This window comes from Pyrgilauda ruficollis, unplaced genomic scaffold, assembly GCF_017590135.1.
Source record: "Pyrgilauda ruficollis isolate IOZ18807 unplaced genomic scaffold, ASM1759013v1 scaffold3, whole genome shotgun sequence".
Taxonomy (NCBI): Eukaryota; Metazoa; Chordata; class Aves; order Passeriformes; family Passeridae; genus Pyrgilauda; species Pyrgilauda ruficollis.
The window spans coordinates 17,484,779-17,505,338 of NW_024524377.1; the positions used below are offsets into that span (position 1 = coordinate 17,484,779).

General features: G+C 35.0%; 1 protein-coding gene across 5 annotated transcripts in view; it reads left to right on the top strand.

Annotated features, from left to right (window-relative positions):
- The window catches only part of UBR3 (ubiquitin protein ligase E3 component n-recognin 3), a 101,959-nt gene that overhangs the window by 33,473 nt on the left and 47,926 nt on the right, over positions 1-20,560 (top strand). For 3 of the 5 annotated variants that reach the window (XM_041472774.1, XM_041472775.1, XM_041472778.1), the window contains 15 exons: positions 7-93; positions 693-758; positions 847-936; positions 2,458-2,586; positions 2,684-2,736; positions 3,364-3,497; positions 4,035-4,120; positions 5,505-5,646; positions 8,687-8,783; positions 9,215-9,356; positions 11,579-11,683; positions 12,564-12,737; positions 12,955-12,984; positions 14,377-14,837; positions 18,042-18,130. In XM_041472774.1, coding sequence (XP_041328708.1) covers positions 7-93; positions 693-758; positions 847-936; positions 2,458-2,586; positions 2,684-2,736; positions 3,364-3,497; positions 4,035-4,120; positions 5,505-5,646; positions 8,687-8,783; positions 9,215-9,356; positions 11,579-11,683; positions 12,564-12,737; positions 12,955-12,984; positions 14,377-14,837; positions 18,042-18,130 — 1,885 coding nt within the window. The remainder of the gene's footprint in view (positions 1-6; positions 94-692; positions 759-846; positions 937-2,457; positions 2,587-2,683; positions 2,737-3,363; positions 3,498-4,034; positions 4,121-5,504; positions 5,647-8,686; positions 8,784-9,214; positions 9,357-11,578; positions 11,684-12,563; positions 12,738-12,954; positions 12,985-14,376; positions 14,838-18,041; positions 18,131-20,560) is intronic. The other 2 variants (XM_041472776.1, XM_041472777.1) reach the window with 1 other exon arrangement.

The following is a 20,560-nucleotide window of genomic DNA, read 5'->3' on the forward strand; positions in this document are numbered from 1 at the left end:
CTGCAGGAAACACAAGAATACACACGCAATGTTGTCAGATACTGCCTTGAAGCACTTCAAGACTGGTTTGATGCTATCAACTTTGTAGATGAGGTAAATATCCTTAGTGAATTTAAGCAAAGCACTGTGAAAATATGATTAAATATAAAAGGTGATGCACTCCCTACACCCAGCCCCCTCTCCTTAATTTAAGTAGCTATTCAAGCTAGTGATCAAAAAAGGATTGCCTTGCTGAAATTAGAGTTTGTAGTTAATACTTACAATGTTATGTCCTAGGACCATTTTTCTTCTGTAGTCTTGGTGATTTAGATTTGCTGGTGCAAGCTTAAGCTGTGAGTTTTAAAGGAGTGTTATGGATGCACTGCTATTGTGCTGTATGAAGAGCCGAATGAAGTAGGGGCAAAACAGAACTCTTCTGCTTTGGCAATTGGGGAGCAGCTTGACCACTTGGCAAGCAATGTTTAGTCAACTCAGAGTGCCATTAGCTTCTGGAGACACACTAACAGAGAAACTCCCTGAGATTTTGGAAACTTCTGAATAATCAGAAAGACAGGGGAATGAAGTACTGCTATGTTAGTGGAAAGTAAGTCTATCAAATGAAGGCATATAAGATACATTGGTGGTGTGCCAAAGATATTTGTATGTTTGTTTTTTTCAATATATTATATTAAATACCTTTATTTTACTTTCAGCCAGCACCTAACCAAGTTACTTTTCATTTGCCACTGCACCGTTACTTTGCCATGTTTTTAAGTAAGGTAAGCACATGTTGTAGTTTCACAGAAGATGGAAATTCCCTGTTGAATGTAATCATTCAACACATCATATGCTTGCTTTTGTTTCTAGGCTGTTAAATGCCAAGAACTAGATCTGGACACTATCCTGCCAGATCAGGAGATGCTGATGAAACTAATGATTCACCCACTTCAGATTCAGGTATGGGTAGACTTTTAACTTAACTATAGGAAGTATGTCTTAATTGTGGAATATAAAAATAAGCCGTATGTGACAATAATAACTACAATATACCAAGTAGTTAGGGTGACATCTTTTTTTTCCCTTCCTATTTCCAAAATTAAAAATGGGGCATTAGTTATCATACTCTGAGAAGGACATAATAATAGTATTCACTATAGCTCTTCGAATATGGTAGGATGGAGCAATCCTCTGAAAACATAGAATTGTAATGTGAACAGAATGGAGTGCAGGTTGACAAGAAACCCAGATCTGGAAGTTTTGTATTTTAAATTGAGAGTGAGTTCCAGAATGGATGCACAACATTTTATTTGCAAATTTGGACTTCCTTGTGCATAAGTGGCAGTAAGTAGTATTTCTAATCATTGCTTTTAGATCTAATCTCTTTTTAATTGTGATGTCTTAATTTTTGGTTCATTTTGGTACCACAATACCTCACTTTGCGTTAGTTTCAAGATTTTAAGGAATACCTACATGTATGAATCACATCATTTGTCTTTGATTACTTCTGTTGTCTGTAATATACTCTCATATGAAAGTATGGCATCTGTTTCATAAACTTGCAGTGGTTCTTTTTATCTCTTACTCTCCTGAAGTAAATTACTATAAAAAAGTCTATGAAGTTGTAATATGTATGCACGTATATGTGTAATGATAGTGAGTAAAATGATGAGAGGACTGGAGCACCTCTGACAGACTGAGAGAATTGGCGTCGTTCACCCTGGAGAAGAGAAGGCTCTTGGGAAACGTTAGAGTAGCCTTCTACAGGGGCCTACAAGAGAGCTGGGGGCAAACTTTTTAGTGGGGCCTGTTGTAACAGAACAAGGTTAGTGGGTTTAAAGTGAAGTAGGGTTGATTTAGATTACCTGTAGTACCTTTTTTTGCTAGGAGGGTGGTACAACACTGGAGTAGGTTGTCCATGGAAGTGGTAGATACCCCCATCCCTGGGAACATCCCAGGTTAGACTGGATGGGGCTCTAAACAACCTGACCTAGTTGAAGATACCTCTGATCATTGTAGGGGGGGTTGGACTAGATGACCTTTAAATGTCCCTTCCCACCCAAACTATTCTATGACTCTCCAAGAAAGCCCCAGAGGGACTTCTTACAATGACATGTAGTGACAGGACACGGGGCAATGGCTTTAAGCTGGAAGAGAGTACTTTAGATGAGATATCACAAAGACATTCTGTGCTGTGAAGGTGGTGAGACACTGGAACAGGTTGCCCAGAAAAGTCAAGGATTCCCCATCCTTGGAAGTTTTCAAGATCAGGGTGAACGGGTCTTTAAGCAACCTGGCTTTAAGCACCTGGAAAGTGTCCTTGCCCATGGCATAAAGGTTGGAAATCTTTAGGGGCCCTTCCAATTCAAACTGGTCTATGATTTCTATTTTTCTGTGATAATATACTGATGATCTGCTAACATTGAACTGAGTAGCTGAACATCCCTGAAATGTTTATAACTTTTTATGCTCCCTGCACAGGCCAGTCTTTCTGAAATTCACAGCAATATGTGGGTTAGAAATGGTCTACAAATTAAAGGACAGGCCATGACTTACGTGCAGTCTCATTTCTGCAATTCAATGATTGATCCTGACATTTATCTGCTGCAAGTAAGTTATGTTTTCCGAGAAGCCAAACCAATATTATTTACCTACAAACTATTGAATAGAATTAATTTAATGAAATTAATTTACTCTCTTTATACAGGTCTGTGCCTCTAGACTGGACCCAGATTATTTTATTTCATCTGTTTTTGAAAGGTAGGACTAAAAGATGAATGGTCTTGTTCAATATTGTGCTGGCTATTGTGCTAATTTATAGTGTGTAATAGAAAAATTGCATATCTGATACATATCTTCAGTGGTACAACCCTCCCTAGACAAAATTAACACCTAAGGACTCTGCTGAAAGAGGTATCTCTTGATTTTAAACAGCATTGGCTTTTGATTTACAGGGCAGTAGTGAAGATACATGTTTTCTGAACATCTTTAGGATATTTTAAGTTTCATATGTGTTCGTATGCTGGGATATTCTATCCGGAAGAAGTAGTAAGAGACACAGAATGTTTACTTTTTTGGAAAAAAAAATCAGGATTTGAACACCAATGATTATGCATTAGTTTTTATATGTTGATAAATAAAAGGTGTTTTCATGTGGCGTGAATATCACTATAGCACATTCCATCGATAGTTAAATAAAAATTGAAATTAAAAAAGATGAGGGTTTTCATGTATGTTTGTTTGTACTTTGGGTTTTCATTTGGGCTTTTGTATTTCATTTTAGGTTGTTGTGAGTGCTATCCTGAGTTTATCACTATGTCTCACATTGGTGTTTTAATGTTGGAGAATGCTTAATGGTTGTTTCTGACTTTCCTGTTTACTATGTAGATTTAAAGTGGTAGATCTGTTAACGATGGCTTCACAACATCAAAATACAGTTCTTGACTCAGAGCATGAAAGGTCCATGCTGGAAGGAGCCTTAACGTTTTTGGTCCTTTTGTTAAGTCTTCGTTTACATTTAGGTAAGAGTCACTACTTTAAGAATATCTATATGTAAATAACATTATTACACCTTCATTTATATTCAGCACTTAGTTGGTGCCTTAAAGCTGTTTAACTATATAATAACTTAAAGCATTCAATAGTCAGTTTCATCTTTACCAGTTACTGAATTTTAGTTTCATCTTTGAATTTCAGTTTCATCTTTGCCAATTACTGAATTTTAATCCCTTATGAAATAGAAATATATATAATACATAAAATGGAGAAAAATGGCTTTAATGGAAGTGGGTGATTTGTGTAGGTGATGACATGAAGATTCTGTATCTTTTCCAGAAAGACAGCAATCTGAGTTTATACTGGTATTTTCTGATTGAGATTGTGCCTTTCATAATATTTGCATACCCCCCTGTTTTTTTTCCCCCTGTATTTCTATGGCACTGCATCATACTTAATATTAATTTGTATCATGTTTGACATGCTTTTAATATCAAATGAAAACTGAATGTGTGTCTTAGAATTGTGCTGTTTTAACAGCTTTTTACATTTCATTGTTCTAGGAATGACAGATGATGAGATCCTCAGAGCGGAGATGGTAGCCCAACTGTGTATGAATGACAGGACACACAGTTCATTATTGGATCTCATATCCTTGGAATATGTGCGCTAATGAGCCTGAATGACACGTGTCTGGATAGTACTGAGACTTGAAAATGTTTTTATGTTACATAATTAAGAAAATTGTGTGAAGGTGTGTTTGTATATATTTACTCTATATATATATTTATACACACAGTATATACTGTATATGTACTATATACTTACTAGCAAAGGCTCCAATTTTGGTTTTTCTTACAATAAATACAATACTTTTTAATAGGTTAAATTAGTTTTGATACAAAATGCTGTACTGGTCTTTGGAAGTCTTTTAGGTATGAGGTAAAACATGTTTTCCAATGACATTGTAGAAAGTTTAGCAAATCATCACATTTGTGTGGATTTGAGCCTTTGATTTTTGGTAAGTTCATGCCAATATAAAAAGAGGGCAGTCTACATTACATTGACTTTTGCTATCAATAGCTGAAAGTGCAAATAATAGCAATCCTGCATGTTGCTTTGACAATAGAGTGAAGTGCATGTGCTGTGGGGAGAGAAGAGCAAACTGAGTCCTTTAGCACAGGCATAGGGTTCATGTCCCTGGACAGCTGACTATAAATATGCAGGTTTTCCTGCTGTCACTCTTGTGTGTAGGTAAAATTAAATAGCTTGTTGTGGTTGCATACAAAAGCTTGCAATCCAGGTATGGGCAATAAGCAAAAATATTAGGAATGTAAAGATAGGAAAGGATGAGATTGAGACTAACAAATGCATAATAAGAATTTTAATAATAATATGCTCTAGTAACTCAGTCAAGTATGTAAAATAAGTGATTACTTAGAACAATTCACTTAGGTGAATGACTTAATTATCTAAAATAAGTGAATAATTTATATAAGCAATCACTTATCACTGAGCAGAAGTTTTCTTATTTCTGGGTGCTGCTTGTGTTTTAGGGTAACGTTAATAGGTCAGTTAAGTATTGCTACCAAAAATGAGAACTGTGGAATCCAAGATTCAGAATTATTTATTGTGTTTATGGATCCTGAACTATTTGCTTTCTTTTTCTGCAATTGGATATAAATGCAAAATATTCTCCCTATGAAGACAGACAAAATGTTTGTAAGTAAAGACAATCATGAAAACTTTATATACGCTACCGGCAGTGGTTTCTATTTCTCATGAAGTACTAGCAGCTAGAGCCAAATATGTAGCAAGTCTTACTTTAAAAAGTTTAACCTCCTAGCTGGGAGGCTTAGATTCTCTTCATTAACAGTTACTGTTCCTAGCAGGTGGAGCATGCAGACCTCTTGTGGTAAGGACAGAGCACTGCTGCGATGTGGTCTGAAATGACTGATGGAAAATATCAAGAGGGGAGGGAAATTGTGTGTCCTGCAACTAAATTACTTTGCTTTCCTTAATGTAAGCATTACATTCCAGAAAACCCTAATCCTAAAAGTGGTATTATTCCAGGAAGCTTAAGCTTTGAATCAGTCCTGTCAGCAGTTGCTGACTTTAAAGCCCCTGTTTTTGAACCTGGAGGTTCCATGCAACAAGGAATGTACACACCTAAAGGTATGGTGATCAGTGTTCTCTTGCAATATAGTCATTGTTAAGATGTCTAACCAGGGTTTGTTTGGTTTTGTTGTAGTGGGCTTTTTTTCCTTAAAAAACCCAAAAAACAAACCCAACCTACCTGTGTTGAAAACTGCCCCCCATCCTCCCCACAAAAAAGCCAAACCTACCACAGCCACCAAAACCCCACAAAACTTGACTTTTTCATTATTGCCCATTGCTTATATTTAAGAGCATTGCTAAAGAAAATCAGTAGTCGTAAATAAATTGATTTTGATCTAGAATGAAAATGAGCTTATACTAATCAGGTACCTTCAGAAAGCAAAAGAAAATATATAAATGAAAAATTATCTTATTTGAATGTTATTGAACTGCATACTTTATTATTCCTATGATTTAAATAATTATGGTGTATATTTAGTAGAGTTTAGAGCTGTTTGCACTAGTGAAATGTCAAAGATACTTTCTTTGAACTTCTCCACCTTTTGACTATTAAAGATACCACGATACATAATTCTTCATTTTATGTTGCTTAATTATATTAGTATGCTGTAACATTTTTTGCTGTCAGTAGTGAGGGCCTAGAAAAAAGTTCAGACTAGACTTACTACAGAATATTGTTCTGTAATTCTACAATGCATACAGTGCAAAAATGACAAGTTTCTTTCCCTGACCAGCTTGTCATCTAAATTGGACTCAACATAGCATTGGTATATCAAAGGAGAGAAATAATTTAAGAACTCAGTGTTCCATTACTGTGTCATGTCACTAAGCAGATAAGCCTGTAGAAATCTGAAATGCTCCATGTGCTCTGGTTGTGCTTCAGGCTAATGGCAAAGCTGAAGAGAGATTAACTCCTTCCTCCCCCACATACCTCCCTTAAGAACTGGGAAGGTTAGAGCCTGGTGATTTTGAAACCATTTGGTTTCATGGGTTTTTTTGGGGGGAGTGATGGTTAATGTAGGTACTAGTATTGTAATAACTTGTAATTGTTTGCCAGTTTTTGTACTGGGAGATTGAAGTGTCAATAATGCTTTTTTATACAAATTAACAACTAATGAAATAATTTTGTGAAACCAGAGTTTGGGAAATTGATTCATCTTGGTTCTTTGATGTGTAATTAGGCAGCTTAACACCCATGTATCTAAAATAACTTAATTTTAGGGTTACATAAACTACATTTCCTTATGTCCTGTCTGGTTTCTGGAGCTCTTTACATGCTGGTCATTTTCATAACACAACGTGAAGGAAAAAGAGATGGATTATGCTGTTTTTAATTACAGCACTTCATATTTAGGGAATCAAAGGCTAGATTACAGTGTTTGGAGTTTTTTGTATATAGTTTGGTTGGGTTTTTTCTTTAACTTAGGTAAACTATTTATTCCAGAGGTAAACTGTCTTAAGTATCTCCCCTATAGCATTGAATAATGAAGTGATTTATGACACTATACAGATTCCCTTTTTCTTAAAGTAATAAAAGCTGAAAAATCTTCTGCAGGAATAAAAGCTGGCATGGCTTTCTTTACCCTCTTAAGTGTTCATATTCCCTGTAAGTTTATATAGGTTCTCAAACCCTTTGCTTTTAAGAATTATAGTTTGTGGTCTGTCATAGTTAAAGCAAGTCATGATGAGATCAATTCCCTCTAATCCTCTAATCTCTTGTTTCCCTAAATTTGAGGGGGTGGAATCTACTTGATGTTCACAGATCCTTAGATTTTGCTTCCATTAACCATCATTTAAAAAAACAAAACCAACCCAAACCAACTTCCAGAGCCAGGCTCTTTCTACACACTGTAGATTTGTGTGCTGAAGATGAGCTGTATGTGCATTTCCGATATTCACTGTATGGCTCACTCAGTCCTTTTTTCTCATTAAGCATTAGCAGCCCAAACAAGCTTGGTGTGTGTTTCAGACTGCAATACTAAATTCTGTTCAGAAAAAATGTGGATTTCCTTCACAAGCTAAATTTGATTGTATTTAATACATAATGGCAACTTTGCTAGGTGTTCTCCCTCAGCAGTCTATGAGGATATGTGTAGAACTGTTAGCCTTAGCAGGGGTTAATATATAGAGATGACTAGGTGTGAGTATAGGCACTTGTCTTCCTGCCTGGGGAAAATTATTCTCAGAGGTGTGGTAAAGCTGCTTATTTCTTCCTGTGGAAGCTTGGAAGAATGTTGTAAGCACTTGTTTTACGTTACACCTGCTGGTGGAGCTAAAATTCTGTATCCGCTGGGTTTCTTCCTCGTTTCGGGGTCATTGAATCTTGCCTTCATTTTTTTGTGTTATGGGAGCTAAACACTTCAAAACAATTCATAGAATTAATGTCTTCATTTGGCTTTAGATTGAAACTTAGTTTTGTTTTTTAATTAACTTGTAAATAGGAAAAAAAAGGCTATCAAATGGGATATTTTTATAGACTGTTTAGACTTTTCTGTTTCTGATTGCTCTGAACAGCCACTCTGGATGTTACTTTAGAGCTACTAAATTAAATGGATGTAATTAAGATTTTAATGCTGAAATAATGCATAATAATAGTTATAAAACAAAGCTTGACCATTTTTGATACTGAATAAGAAATTGTGTTGTTGCAGCAGTTTTGTTCACTACACTTGATGGTAAAATATCATCCACCTGCTAACAGCTCCACAGCCTTTACTTCCTACTTTGAAGAGGCTTGTGCTTACCATGTATGAAGTGCAAAATAATATAAGCCTTTCTCACATGTACTTGGAAATGAGAAAGAGCAAAACAAGATGCATACAGAAATGATATTTTGGGGATTGCTTAATAGAGTGTTACTTTTTTATTTTTGAAACCAATCAAAATTTTGCAAAAAAAATTTTTTCTAGTTTGATAAAGAATGGTAATTATTACTATAGAAAGTATTATTAGTAAGAATTATTATAAATTGCTGTAGTTTGACAGGAAAAATTCTATAATAGAATTGACATAATTAAAGCTAGTTAAGGAAAGAATCTAGAATAAGTGGTAAGGTCTTAAAAGAGAATGTTAACATGTAATTTCTTTTAAACAACAGCTGAAGTTTGGGATAAGGAATTTGACCCTGTCATGGTAATACTTCGAACAGTTTACCGCAGAGATGTGCAGTCTGCAATGGACAGATACACTGCATTGTAAGTTGGATCATTTTTAGAAATGCAACATCATGCTCTTGCTCATTCCACAACAATTTTTTTGTTTTCACTGCCTGGTAATGCTAATCACTTTATCAGTGTTTTCAAGCCCCAGATTTGTTCTTGAGTAAATAGTCTATAAAATTACATGCAGTATCAGAGTTTTGGTTGTCTTAGTCTGTTACTCTTCCATAAATGTTTAAAAATACACCAGAAGGGCTGCAGACAAAGTAGTGAATGTCATCACAGATAAAATATTTAACCAAATATATTGTTTAAAAATCATTTACAACTTATTTGAAGTAGTCTTATCTATTTTTATTTAGTTTACTCTTCGGTACACAAAGCAAAGTTTATCTATAGCAATGGCAGGTTTCTACATTATTGCAGTGTTTAACAGTGATTTCAACATTTAACATTTGTTTCAACAGCTTAAAGCAGAGTGGCAAATTCCCTGGAAACCCATGGCCTCCTTACAAGAAGAGAACACCACTACACCCAAGTTACAGAGGTCTCATAAAGCTTTTGCACTGTAAAACTCTGCACATTGTGCTCTTCACACTTCTTTACAAGGTACAGTCATAATTTGCATTAAATGCATTGGTTCACTTCCACATTTTTACAGAAGTTCTTAGAAGCATGATTTTTTTAAAGTTTACTTGGAGTAATCAGGTTCCATTTTATATAATATTTTTGGTTTTGCTTTTGTTTTATTTTTCAAGTCTAGTACATGCTTTTTCCTACCACTTTGGTTATTTCATAAATGATTGTTTCATATACACATACACTAAGTCAGTACCCAAGTGGCTGAAAGATCCTGTTCTACTTTGAGGAACTGTATTAACCATCAGAGTTGCCATTCAGATTGTTCTTCCATGATGGTTTCAGGGAGCACAGTGGTGAGAATGATGTTCCTCTGGCTCCTGTTGCAGAATTTTAAGGCATCAGCAGTGACTGTTAAAAAATACACAACTCTAATGGCTTTAAATCTTCAGTGTCAAATAAGTCTCATAACTGCAGTTGTTTCTAGCATCATTTCCCAAATACATTCTGGCTCTTGGTAATGTTATAACAACTGTTTTTCAGGGTTAATTGGTGCCTTTAAGTTATGTTTGGTTTTATTTTTGATAGTTTGCTGCTGTCTTCAAGAGAAGCACATCCTTTTTGAAGAGTCCATTCATCAGAAAATGGACTTTGAGTCTGTACTTAGAAAGTGTTTTCAAAGCAGTGTGCTGCAGGGGCAGATGAGGAACTATAAAAATTGCTTTGAGTAGCTTTTTTCCTGGGCAGACTTTTCCTTTTGTGCTCTTCTAAGGGCTCCCATCTTACCTAAAACTCATATTCTGTTTCACTGTTAAATTTCTATTGAATAGAAAATATCTGTTGTACTACAGGAAGGCTGGTGAAGGAAGGGAGAGCTTGGGACTACAGAGAAGATCAAATAATGTTTTGACACGGAGCAGAAATGGAGACTCTAGGGAAGGAATGCATCATTTTTTACTGTCTTGCTTGGGTGTCTTTGGCCACTTTTTCTCTTAATCCATTAAGAACCTTCAAGGGCTTAAATCTTGAGAATCGTAGCCATTACTGGGTTGCTGTTTTAGCTGGAATACTGAATACTTTCCCACTGGATTTATGGATGGTGGAAAATACAGTGGTTGATTTTTTAGGTTGGCTTAAATAATGCCCACTCTCTTTGTGAAATTTTGCCAATTCATGACAGCCTTTATTATATCTCTTGGCTTTTGGGACTTCCTGTGGAAGAGCAGTAAACTATATTTGGTGATGTTACTTTTCAGAAGTGTTGGTCAATATGACTTTTGATTCCAGCTGCTACAATTACACGTGCTCTTTGTATTAACGGAATACTGAGTCCTCTTTTTAATTAAATAACCTCTATCATCTCAGATTTGTTGATTAAATCAGCTCCTCAGTCACTTCTTAGAAAAACTATTGTAAAACAATATTATTTTTAAGAACTTTGTCTCTCTGATATTTCTAATGGCTTTTTCTACTTAGAAAATTCATCCATTCAAAACATAGTCATATTTAAAACTTTACTAGGCTACACTCTAAAAACATTAATTTGTGTAGTAGCCTTCTACAATGAAATTTTAAATGTATTTTCTCACCCACTTGGTAACTTGCATTTTTTTGCCATTTTCTTTCCTTTAGTTCAGAGTATTCTCAAGAGGATAGTTGTCCTGGTTTTTAATTTTAGCAGTACTGGTTCTTCCTCTCAATGCATTGAAAGTTGTTTTAGAAGAAAGATATGGGCATTTATTAATTTAAAGATAAGGTTATTTATTATTTGTAACTAAAAAAGATTATGTGAAGGTGGTTATGAACTAAATTGGTGTTAACCTTTGTGGTAGTCCCAGTTAACCAGCATCACTGATGGGACTAGGACCTCGTGAGGCCTTTGGTGATTGATCACTTGAAAAGGGGAGGGAAGGCTGAGAGCAGCTTTTTGCATGTAATTGGCAGCAGTGGTGTCTGTGCAGCTGTACCTGTCACTCTGGTGTTGAAGTAAATTGCAGCTTGAACTAGTAATAGCTTTAAGGTACAAATTTGTTTGACTGGAAAGACATAAAATCAAATTTTGCTTTTGTGGTGATGATCAAAGGTTAGGTTTTTTCTAAATCTCAAAATAATTTTAAATCAAATTTTAAACAAACAAAAGAAAAAATCCACAAGAACTGAAGAGTCCAAAATGTATTATCCAAAACACCTTTTCTTAAGTTTAGATGTACTGAAGCCTTAATCTTCTATGATGTGTCTCTTTTCCTACCTAGATATTAATGGATCATCAGAACTTATCAGAGCATGTGCTTTGCATGGTTTTATATTTGATTGAGCTGGGGTTGGAAAATTCTCCTGAACAAGAATCAGATGAAGAGGTATGAATAAATGCCGTAATTTTCTTAAAAATACAAATGTATTTTTTAATGACTCAGTATTGTTTAAAATTAGTTTTTACCATAGTAGTTAGAATAAAGCATCTTTATTAACTTATATGGGGAACAACTAATAAAAACATACTGTTGTGAGGAAGACTATGGTATCTTGTTGTGTTTTTCAGCAGTTTCTGTATATGTCTGAGAGCACAGATTGATTAGATCTTTACCACTGTGTAAGTTACTACTAGAAACTGTGCAAAAAAAATTAAATCATTGAGGCTAAAAATCTCTAAATTTTCACCTGAAACCCTTATAACTGAACATTTTATTGCTACAATAAAATGTACAGATCTGTATCTTCAAAAATCTGTGAATAAGTCAGAATTTTAATTCTACTTTTAATGATATTTAAATATAAAGAGCCATTATTTTTGTGATTCCAGATTCCCTTCTATTACCATAGTTTTTTATCTGATCAGCACTGCTTTTTGACTTAAGAATTTGCCACATTTTTTTCCAGAGATTGTCTTCTGTATAGTTCTGATTTTTTATATTAATCTTTGATTGTACAGCTTAGGATTCCTCTCTAGAGTTCCTTTTACTTCTGCCAGCTAGCACCAATGGCTGCATTTGATTGTATTCAAATAAAATACTTAGACCTATGTATTTATCATCCCTGTGATCCTCATGGGACTCACATCAGTTTACAAAATTTTTAAAAGGTATATTAGCTTTGTTGAGGTACATAATGTTCAACATGTTGTTCCTATCTCACGGAGATATTGTGGCCTCTGTAATACAGCTACAAAAGCAGTACCAGTTATTTAGTATGAGAAATTTAATAAGAGAAAGTATATCACAATTTTCTTAATGGTTTTAGGAATCTGCAGGTGGACAAGAGCGTTGCCATGATAGTTGGTTTCCAGGTAGTAATTTGGTTTCTAACATGCGTCACTTCATTAACTATGTCCGAGTGAGAGTACCAGAAACTGCTCCTGAGGTGAAGAGAGAACCACCTGCAAGTACAAGTTCTGATGGTTTAGCTTCATCACAAGTAAGTAGATACAATACCAGATTCTCTAGGTTAGTTTAAGTCATTGCCTATGTTGGCATTTTTGTTAGTTTTTTTACTGTTTTTATTAATTCCTTAGGATGTTTTTTCCTTCAGTTATTTTTCCTATATCTACTGATAGCAGAAATAGAAGTTATTTCCAATGATGCCTCCTTCGAAATGATGTATTTAATGACTTTTTTTGTCCTCAATCTACCAGAGTTCAAGGCGGAAGAGCCTCCAGAGAGAGGTAGATCTGTGTGCAGTTTGTTCTCCTAAGCGATTAACTAGCAACATGCTTTAATTGTGCTCACCTTAACGTTCAGTGGAACCTTCTAATTTTCCTAAATTTCCTTTTAATTAATATTGCAAGGGCTCGTGCTTTTTTCATGTTCTCGATGGTAATTTTAGGTGGTAGACTTTGAAGCAATAAAACGCCTTTACATTTTTAATATGTATTTGGAAATAAAAGCTTCCTATCAAATATAAAATGCCATTGATACTGGCTGCTTGAGCTTTGTGTTTAGGCCTGTTTGATCTTGCCAAGATACTACTAACATTAAATAATGTAGAATAGTCTTAGCTTTCTTGAGTCTAGGTAAGTTTAACCTTATATTGAAAGTGTTTTTGAAATGATTAATAGCAATTTGTTGTTGCGGTTGTGAAAACAAAGGAATATGTAAATGGTGGGATCCTGAAAGATTTATAGGCAGTAGATGATACAATCTCTGTGTCAGTGTTGCTTTTGTATTTATTGTATGCAGCACTTCAGATTACTGTGTGCCAGATGTAGCAAAATACAGTGGATAGTTCTTTTGCATGTTCATGTCAGAAAAATAGACAAAATCTAAAGTAGGGAGATGGCATGAAATAGATTAGAACATAAAGAAGGTAGGTGAGATGATAGTCAAAATTCCATTTTTATATTTGATATCTCTTAATTGCCCAGCCTTCTGAGGAGGAGAGGGTAAGATGTTAGTGTGCTGAATTTCATGTTCAAAACCTTGAAGAAATACCTTTCTGGAGTGGATTTGGTATATGTATCCTTAATTTGATACTGCAAGCAAGAGTAGTGTAAGATAGATCTAAATGGGCTCTGTCATTAATGTAACTGCATTCATGCTCACATGCCCTGGATAGCAAGTTCTGCTGGCAAACAGGGGTGTGTGGCTTCTGGATCTTACCTAATAAATCCAGATAAAATGCACAGTGTTCATGGGATGTGTGGGCTCACCCGTATTCACCTGTGTGATCTAATGAGTTACATTGTGCAACAGTGCTCAGGCATTTAAATGATATAAAGATACTGAAATTATAACTATTCTAGAAAAACCAAGGAAATATTACCCGGATAACACAATTGTTAAGTTAGACTAGAGTAAAATCAGTTGTTAGTGTTTCAGTATGGATTTTCCTTTGATACTTGGCTTTTTATGCAGTTGTATATAACAGACTCTTACAAAAATACTATATGCAGGTTTAGAATTTTGCTATCCTAATTTTCAATAGATTTTGGGAGTGGAGAAGAATCTTTTAAGTTTCATGGTTTTCTTTCTAGCTTCAAATATTTTCTGTAGTTTTAGAAATGTGTGTTGTTTAAATTTGTATTTTTGCAAATTAATAATGTAATTTTTTCCCCAAGAACTCAGGGACAGCTCAAGTGTTCAGTTTGGTCGCAGAACGGAGAAAGAAATTTCAGGAGATCATCAATCGGAACACCAGCGAGGCAAATCAGGTGGTTCGGCCCAAAACATCAATGAAATGGTCAGCACCTGGTGCAACTCCACAGTTAACCACAGCCATTCTAGAAGTCAAGGAAAGCATACTGTCTTTGCTGATTAAATTGCATCACAAACTCTCAGGAAAACAAAACTCTTACTATCCCCCATGGCTGGATGATGTGGATGTTTTAATCCACCCGGAAATTCCGAGATACGCTCACGGAGATGGAATGACAGCAGTAGAAAGAATTTTACTGAAAGCTGCTGTACAGAGCAGATTGAATAAACGTATAATTGAAGAGATATGCAGGAAGGTGACGCCTCCTGTACCACCAAAAAAGATTAGTTCTGCAGAGAAGAAAACCTTGGATAAAGAAGAAAGGTAACCATAATAACAAGACAAAGGAGCAGTAGAAGGACAGTGTGTGTTGTGCATCTATTGATTGATCTTTAGGGTTTTGTATGAATTACATAATAAAAGAATAAGTCTTAATTCTACAGTTCTCTTTATCTGATTTGAATATCCATGATTTACATGGGTAATGAGGAAGAATCTGTACTTTGCTATTTTAAATCTTTAAAATAGAAAATTTTAATAATTATTTTAAGTGGTATACATGCTCACACTTCGTTTTATAAAACTCATACATACAAAGATGTAGAATTAAGATTGTGTTAGCTTTTGTGGCTTAACCTGAAGACTTTTTTAGAGAAAATCTCAGTGGGGAAGAATGAGGTCTTGAGAGTTGGTAGGAGAAGGAGAATGTCTGGAGGCTATGAGAGACAGAGATTGACATTTGGGGGATGGCAGACTCAGCTGCAAAGAAGAGATGGCTGGAGTGGGAAGAGACTGACACTTGGCTGGTGCAAAAGGCTGGAACATGGGATTTGAAGGGAGTGGACAGTGCATAGTGTTAGAAGGTTAGAGTATACAAAGTAGGGAATTCAGGTCAGAGTACTTACCACAGTAGTTGAAGTAGAGAGCACAGACTGGAGTGGACAAGAAGACAATTGAGTACTTGTTCATCCTGTATTTTGAAGGGTTTCTGTAACCAGAATATGTAGCTACGGTTCTAGAAATTTGAGTAGAAAAGTGCAGTCCTCTCACTCAGTTGGTTTCTGGATTACTTTATTTTCAAACCAATAAAATAGCAGAAAAATAAAGATTACTTTTATTTTTCTGCTATTTTATTGGTTTGAAAATAAATTTTTCATTAAAATCTCTCCAAGGCCTACACTGTACTGGAAAATAACACATAAGAATATGGCAAATAGATTTAACATATTTGTATGTTATGTACTTTACAAAGTAAAATTATTTTTGTCTTGCTAGTGTTTATTTAATAGTTTAATTTTCAGCATTGCTTGTAATAGAGAGAAATAGTCAAGGTTTAGCATGTAAAATTGCTAATCAGAAAGAGCCAGAATGAACAGCTGCTTTAGATAAAAGACAGCTATGTCTTGGGTACTTAATCATGAATGTGGAACTCAATAGTGCTAGATTTATGTACAGGGGAAGCAGGGGCATGGATGAAACAAGTAACTTTTCATGTTGTAAAGGGTAAGGTTATTCAGTTCCCTCTATAAAAGGATGTGATATTTTCAAGGATCTGTGGAAGGCCCACTAAGTTTTCAGTTAAGTTTGGTGGCTAAAGCAATGACAAAAATGAATGTTTCCCATTTTTTGTTGTTCTGAGTGATTATTATCTTCTTCTCAAATTTATAATGGTATCGGTCGACCCATGAAGTTTATTGAAGGACAGTATGATAACTGAAATGACTAAACCCATAGAGTGACAATGTTCATAAAGCCAGACTGCAATTTTTACTGTTTCAATTGTTTTAATTTTCCCCCCAATTCCAGTTTTGTGTCAGTGAAGACTGAGCAGACTGTGAACGTTAAGTAATCACCTTTTTTAGCTTCAACATATAATGGCATCACTCAGGCAATGGATTGTTGCCATAGAAACTGAGATACAGGACTAGAAGCAAGCTTAGCTGCTTGCAGTATTTTTTCAATTGCAGTGTCATATTCCCATGGGCCATCATGGAAAATTACTGAGCTGTACTGAATCTGTCAGAGTTTGTTTATGTCTTCGTATTAAATGCATCTATTTACAGTCACTCTGCTCTTAGTTGAGGTGTTGAGAAATTTCCAGGGAGAAATAAATAAAATCAAGTCTAATGAATGCTCTGGTCTGATCCTCAGAATAATGAATCTTAGTGATGTAAATAGAAGTTATTTTGAGAAATGGTGACTATAAAATGTAGCAGACAAAGGGCAGAGATATTTGGGTCTTTCAGGTGCCTTTAAGAAAACAAATCAGAAGCTTTGACTTACCTCAGGATGACAGGTTGCGCTATGTGAGCTGCTTTGGGCCTGTGCATGCCAGTTCCTGTGCCAGGACACTGATAATCACACAGTGCTTGAGACTTTGGAGGACTCCCCCATCATGGAATCAGACACCAAGTGATGTTTTTAAAGCCCATGTTAGTTATCTGGATCATCTCTGAGCAGTGGAAAAAATGCATTGTAAATGCTGATGCACAGAATTTGTAGCTATGATAGAACTTCTGTAGCTGCACTGGGGAGGTGCTTTGTAAAGCCCCTCAGTTGAGGACATTTTCTGTGTGCTGAGCAGCTGTGGTACAGGGCTTTTGTTTGGTTTTCTCACTTCCACTCTCCCATTTCCTCTGTTTATAAACTCATGTCAAAGTAAGAAAAATGAATGTTTATTTTCTTTATCATTTTTCACCCATCAATATTCCTCTACCCACTGCAGTATATATTTATATAGGGAGTTATAAAACTGGTCATACAGCTTTGTACAGGTCACTGAAACAGTTTAAATAGATGGATAGACAAGAGTAAGTCTCTGGTGTTTTCCATTTATAAATCCAGAGCTGTGACAAACAATGAGGGAAAGTTAGTGAGGTCAGCTTGGCCTCAGGGAGATAAGGGCTTTACTCTGGATGCAATCTCATGGTGCTTTAAATCCCACAATAAAAGCTGTTGGTGGCCAGTATTTTGGGTGGAAGTGGAGGAGAAGGAACCACTGTGAGGAGGCTTAGCTGGAAAATAAATTATTCATAATTGTTTCCCATGCCATCAAGCTTGATATCAAGCAGGAGTGAAGTAGACTTTTATTATTATTGTTATTAACTTGCAAAAGTTGATTTCTCACAGAAGTACTCGTTTTTGTACAAATGACATTGCTCTCTGGTTTTCTTCTCATGTGTAACAGATAAAAAAGTTTCAAGATTAAGGTATTGAGTTCTTTTTCTTGCGATGTTATGGCCTAATCTGTTAAAAGATCTTGTGGTGAACACCTTTGAAGGGTGTTTAAGGACAGGATTTTATTCTGTCTTTTCAGACTCAAAAGAAAGTAGCATTTAATTTCTTAAAATCTCTGCTTCAGAAAAGCAAAAGACTCCTTTTTTAGGCTTGGTAACCATTCCTTTACATCAACCTTAATTTGGAATTATACTGTTTTAAGGTGGTAATTGTAATCAGCTTGACATTTCAAGGGTTTTTTTGCTCCATTATGTAAGTTTATTTTTTCTTCTTCCCCCTTCTTTCACATAGACGACAGAAGGCTAGAGAAAGGCAGCAGAAACTGTTGGCTGAATTTGCCTCGAGGCAGAAAAGCTTCATGGAAACTGCCATGGATGTTGGTAAGTTTTTGTGTGGTTGTCTGCTTGTTTTTATGTCTTTTCCCACATGTTAATATTAAGGTTTCTACTCAGTTTAAAAAACGAAGACACACACAAAAAAACCCCAACCATCTAACCAAAGAGGAAACTCTCCCATCAGATTCTACTTTTGTATCCACTTGTTAACTTTACACTTCTTAGGGAGCTTAACTTTGTTTATAGGACAGATATTACTGAATACATAATTGCTAAAGAATAGATTAAATCTGTAGGACATAAATTTATTCCTAGTCTTTGTTAATATACAGTACATTAAATGATTAAATGTGTGATATGTTTTAAAGTATTTACCTTTAATATAAAATTGTCCCCAAATTAGCTTTTAAGATTGTATTTTTCTTTAATCTGTAATAATAAAATTTAAGATTATTTCTTCATAGAGCCTCAAAGATTAATATGGTGAAAAATTGAGCTTTTAAATGTGTTTATGGATCTAAGGAAAACATAATTTTTAGATCACCTGAGTTGCTATAAGTGATAACATATTCTACTTCAAATACTGTCTTTACACACAATCAGGCCTTGTTTTTCTTGAGGGTGAGTTCTTTCAGATTCTCCTGTGTAGAAGTGCATAATCCTGATTAGTTTCTGTTCAGGTGAGGAATGGAAAATATTTTTGTCATTTGGGTCACTTCATAGAAAATGATCATTTCTGAAAGATAAGAAAAAGCTGGAATCTTCTCCCACCTTCCATCAAGCATCATCTACTGTGAAGTTTTCATTTGAGTTTAAGCATTGGTTAGAAACACTTTGACAAGTGTATTTGCTGAAAACGTCTGTCTTTTGAAACTGTTAAATTCCCTTTAGTTCCTAGGTTGCTGAGAAGATGTATTCATTTATATTTATAAAGGTTTTGGATACCTTAGCAATCTTGAATGGGGCTCTGAGCAACCTGCTCTAGTGGAAGATGTCCCTGCCTACAGCAGGAGGGTTGGAATTTTATGATCTTTAAGATCCTGTCCAACCAGACTTGCTAAGATTCCATGAAATTAATCACTCTATATATGATGTTGTGTGGATGGTGTGCAATACTCTAATTTTCATCTGTGAACTTTCTATTGTAAATCAACCTCACTAAATGGCAGCTATTTGTTGAAGTAAGGAAGAAGGTAAGAAGAACCTTGCAGTTCTCCTTATTAAAATTCAAGTTTTTATATGGTCATGGCTAATTGAAAGTAACTGGGAAACTTCTATTCTTCAGTCACTTATATTTTGAATTTTTCATATTGCAACTTTGAAATTGATGGGGTTTATATATGAAATCAGATATATGTCTAGATCTAGATCTATATATATATATGTGCATGTAGATGTACCTGTCAATGGCTATATAGCTATATTTGCACATATACATAAATGTGCATAAATACTTGCATGCATAGATTTTATAAGCTATGTTTTAAGATAACTGCTTTGATTTGTGGATGAATCATGGTAGCTAAATCATTAAGTTACACAGCATTTATTTTTGTGTAGGACTGTGAATACTTAGCTTTTAGTTAATTCATATTAAATTCTCGGGTAGGCAGACCTGGGCCTTTATTTTTATGATTGTGCGTTAAAAAGTTCTTGGGCGTGCAACATTTAAATCACTTGCTTCTTGGTATTTAAAGAATTAGTAACTTCAGATGCCTCAATGTCAAATGCAGTGTTTATTGTCACTTACACCAGATCATGCACAGCATTAGATAGAATCAATTTAATAAACTACATTTTCGTAAAGTTAATTCTTCATAAAGACATTTGGCAAAAACTTAATAGAATTCTAGGCATAGTGTTAACTAATGATTACTTTGCCTTTTCACTAACTGTTTTCAGTGTCTTCTACGTTGTCATTCCATTTTCTGGCTTGTTATGAAAATACACTGAAGTAATACTATAGTCCAGTACTAGCTTTTATGTTCTGACTGGCATTAAAACAGCTCTCAGAAAGTAAGTTCATATACCATTAGAGTGCACTGGGTTTGTTTAAAAATCTAGATTCATTTTTGCCAGGAATATTCTCTTCAGTTTGTTGAATCTAAGTGGTTTGTTTAGCTGTGAATTCAATCTCTATATGATACAGAAAATTAGTGAAAATGTTGCAGAAACTATTGTTACTCTAATTTTAAAGCACAAAACACAGTAAGAATTTTGAAACTAGTCTTTCTTGAGTGATTCAATTTAAAACTACTCTTATGTAATTCATAGGTTTACCCTGAATCATAGCATAACAGTACTGAAATAGCTGCTTGAAAGTTAAAAAATCCTTTTGTACTAAGATCAGTAGGAATTCACTCCCCTCTTACACAAAGTCTCTTAGCTGTTACTTTTCTTATATATTGAAGCCCAGCAGTAGGTTTATTTCTTAATTTTGTTCACTTGTTGTAACAGTAATACTCTCAAAAATGC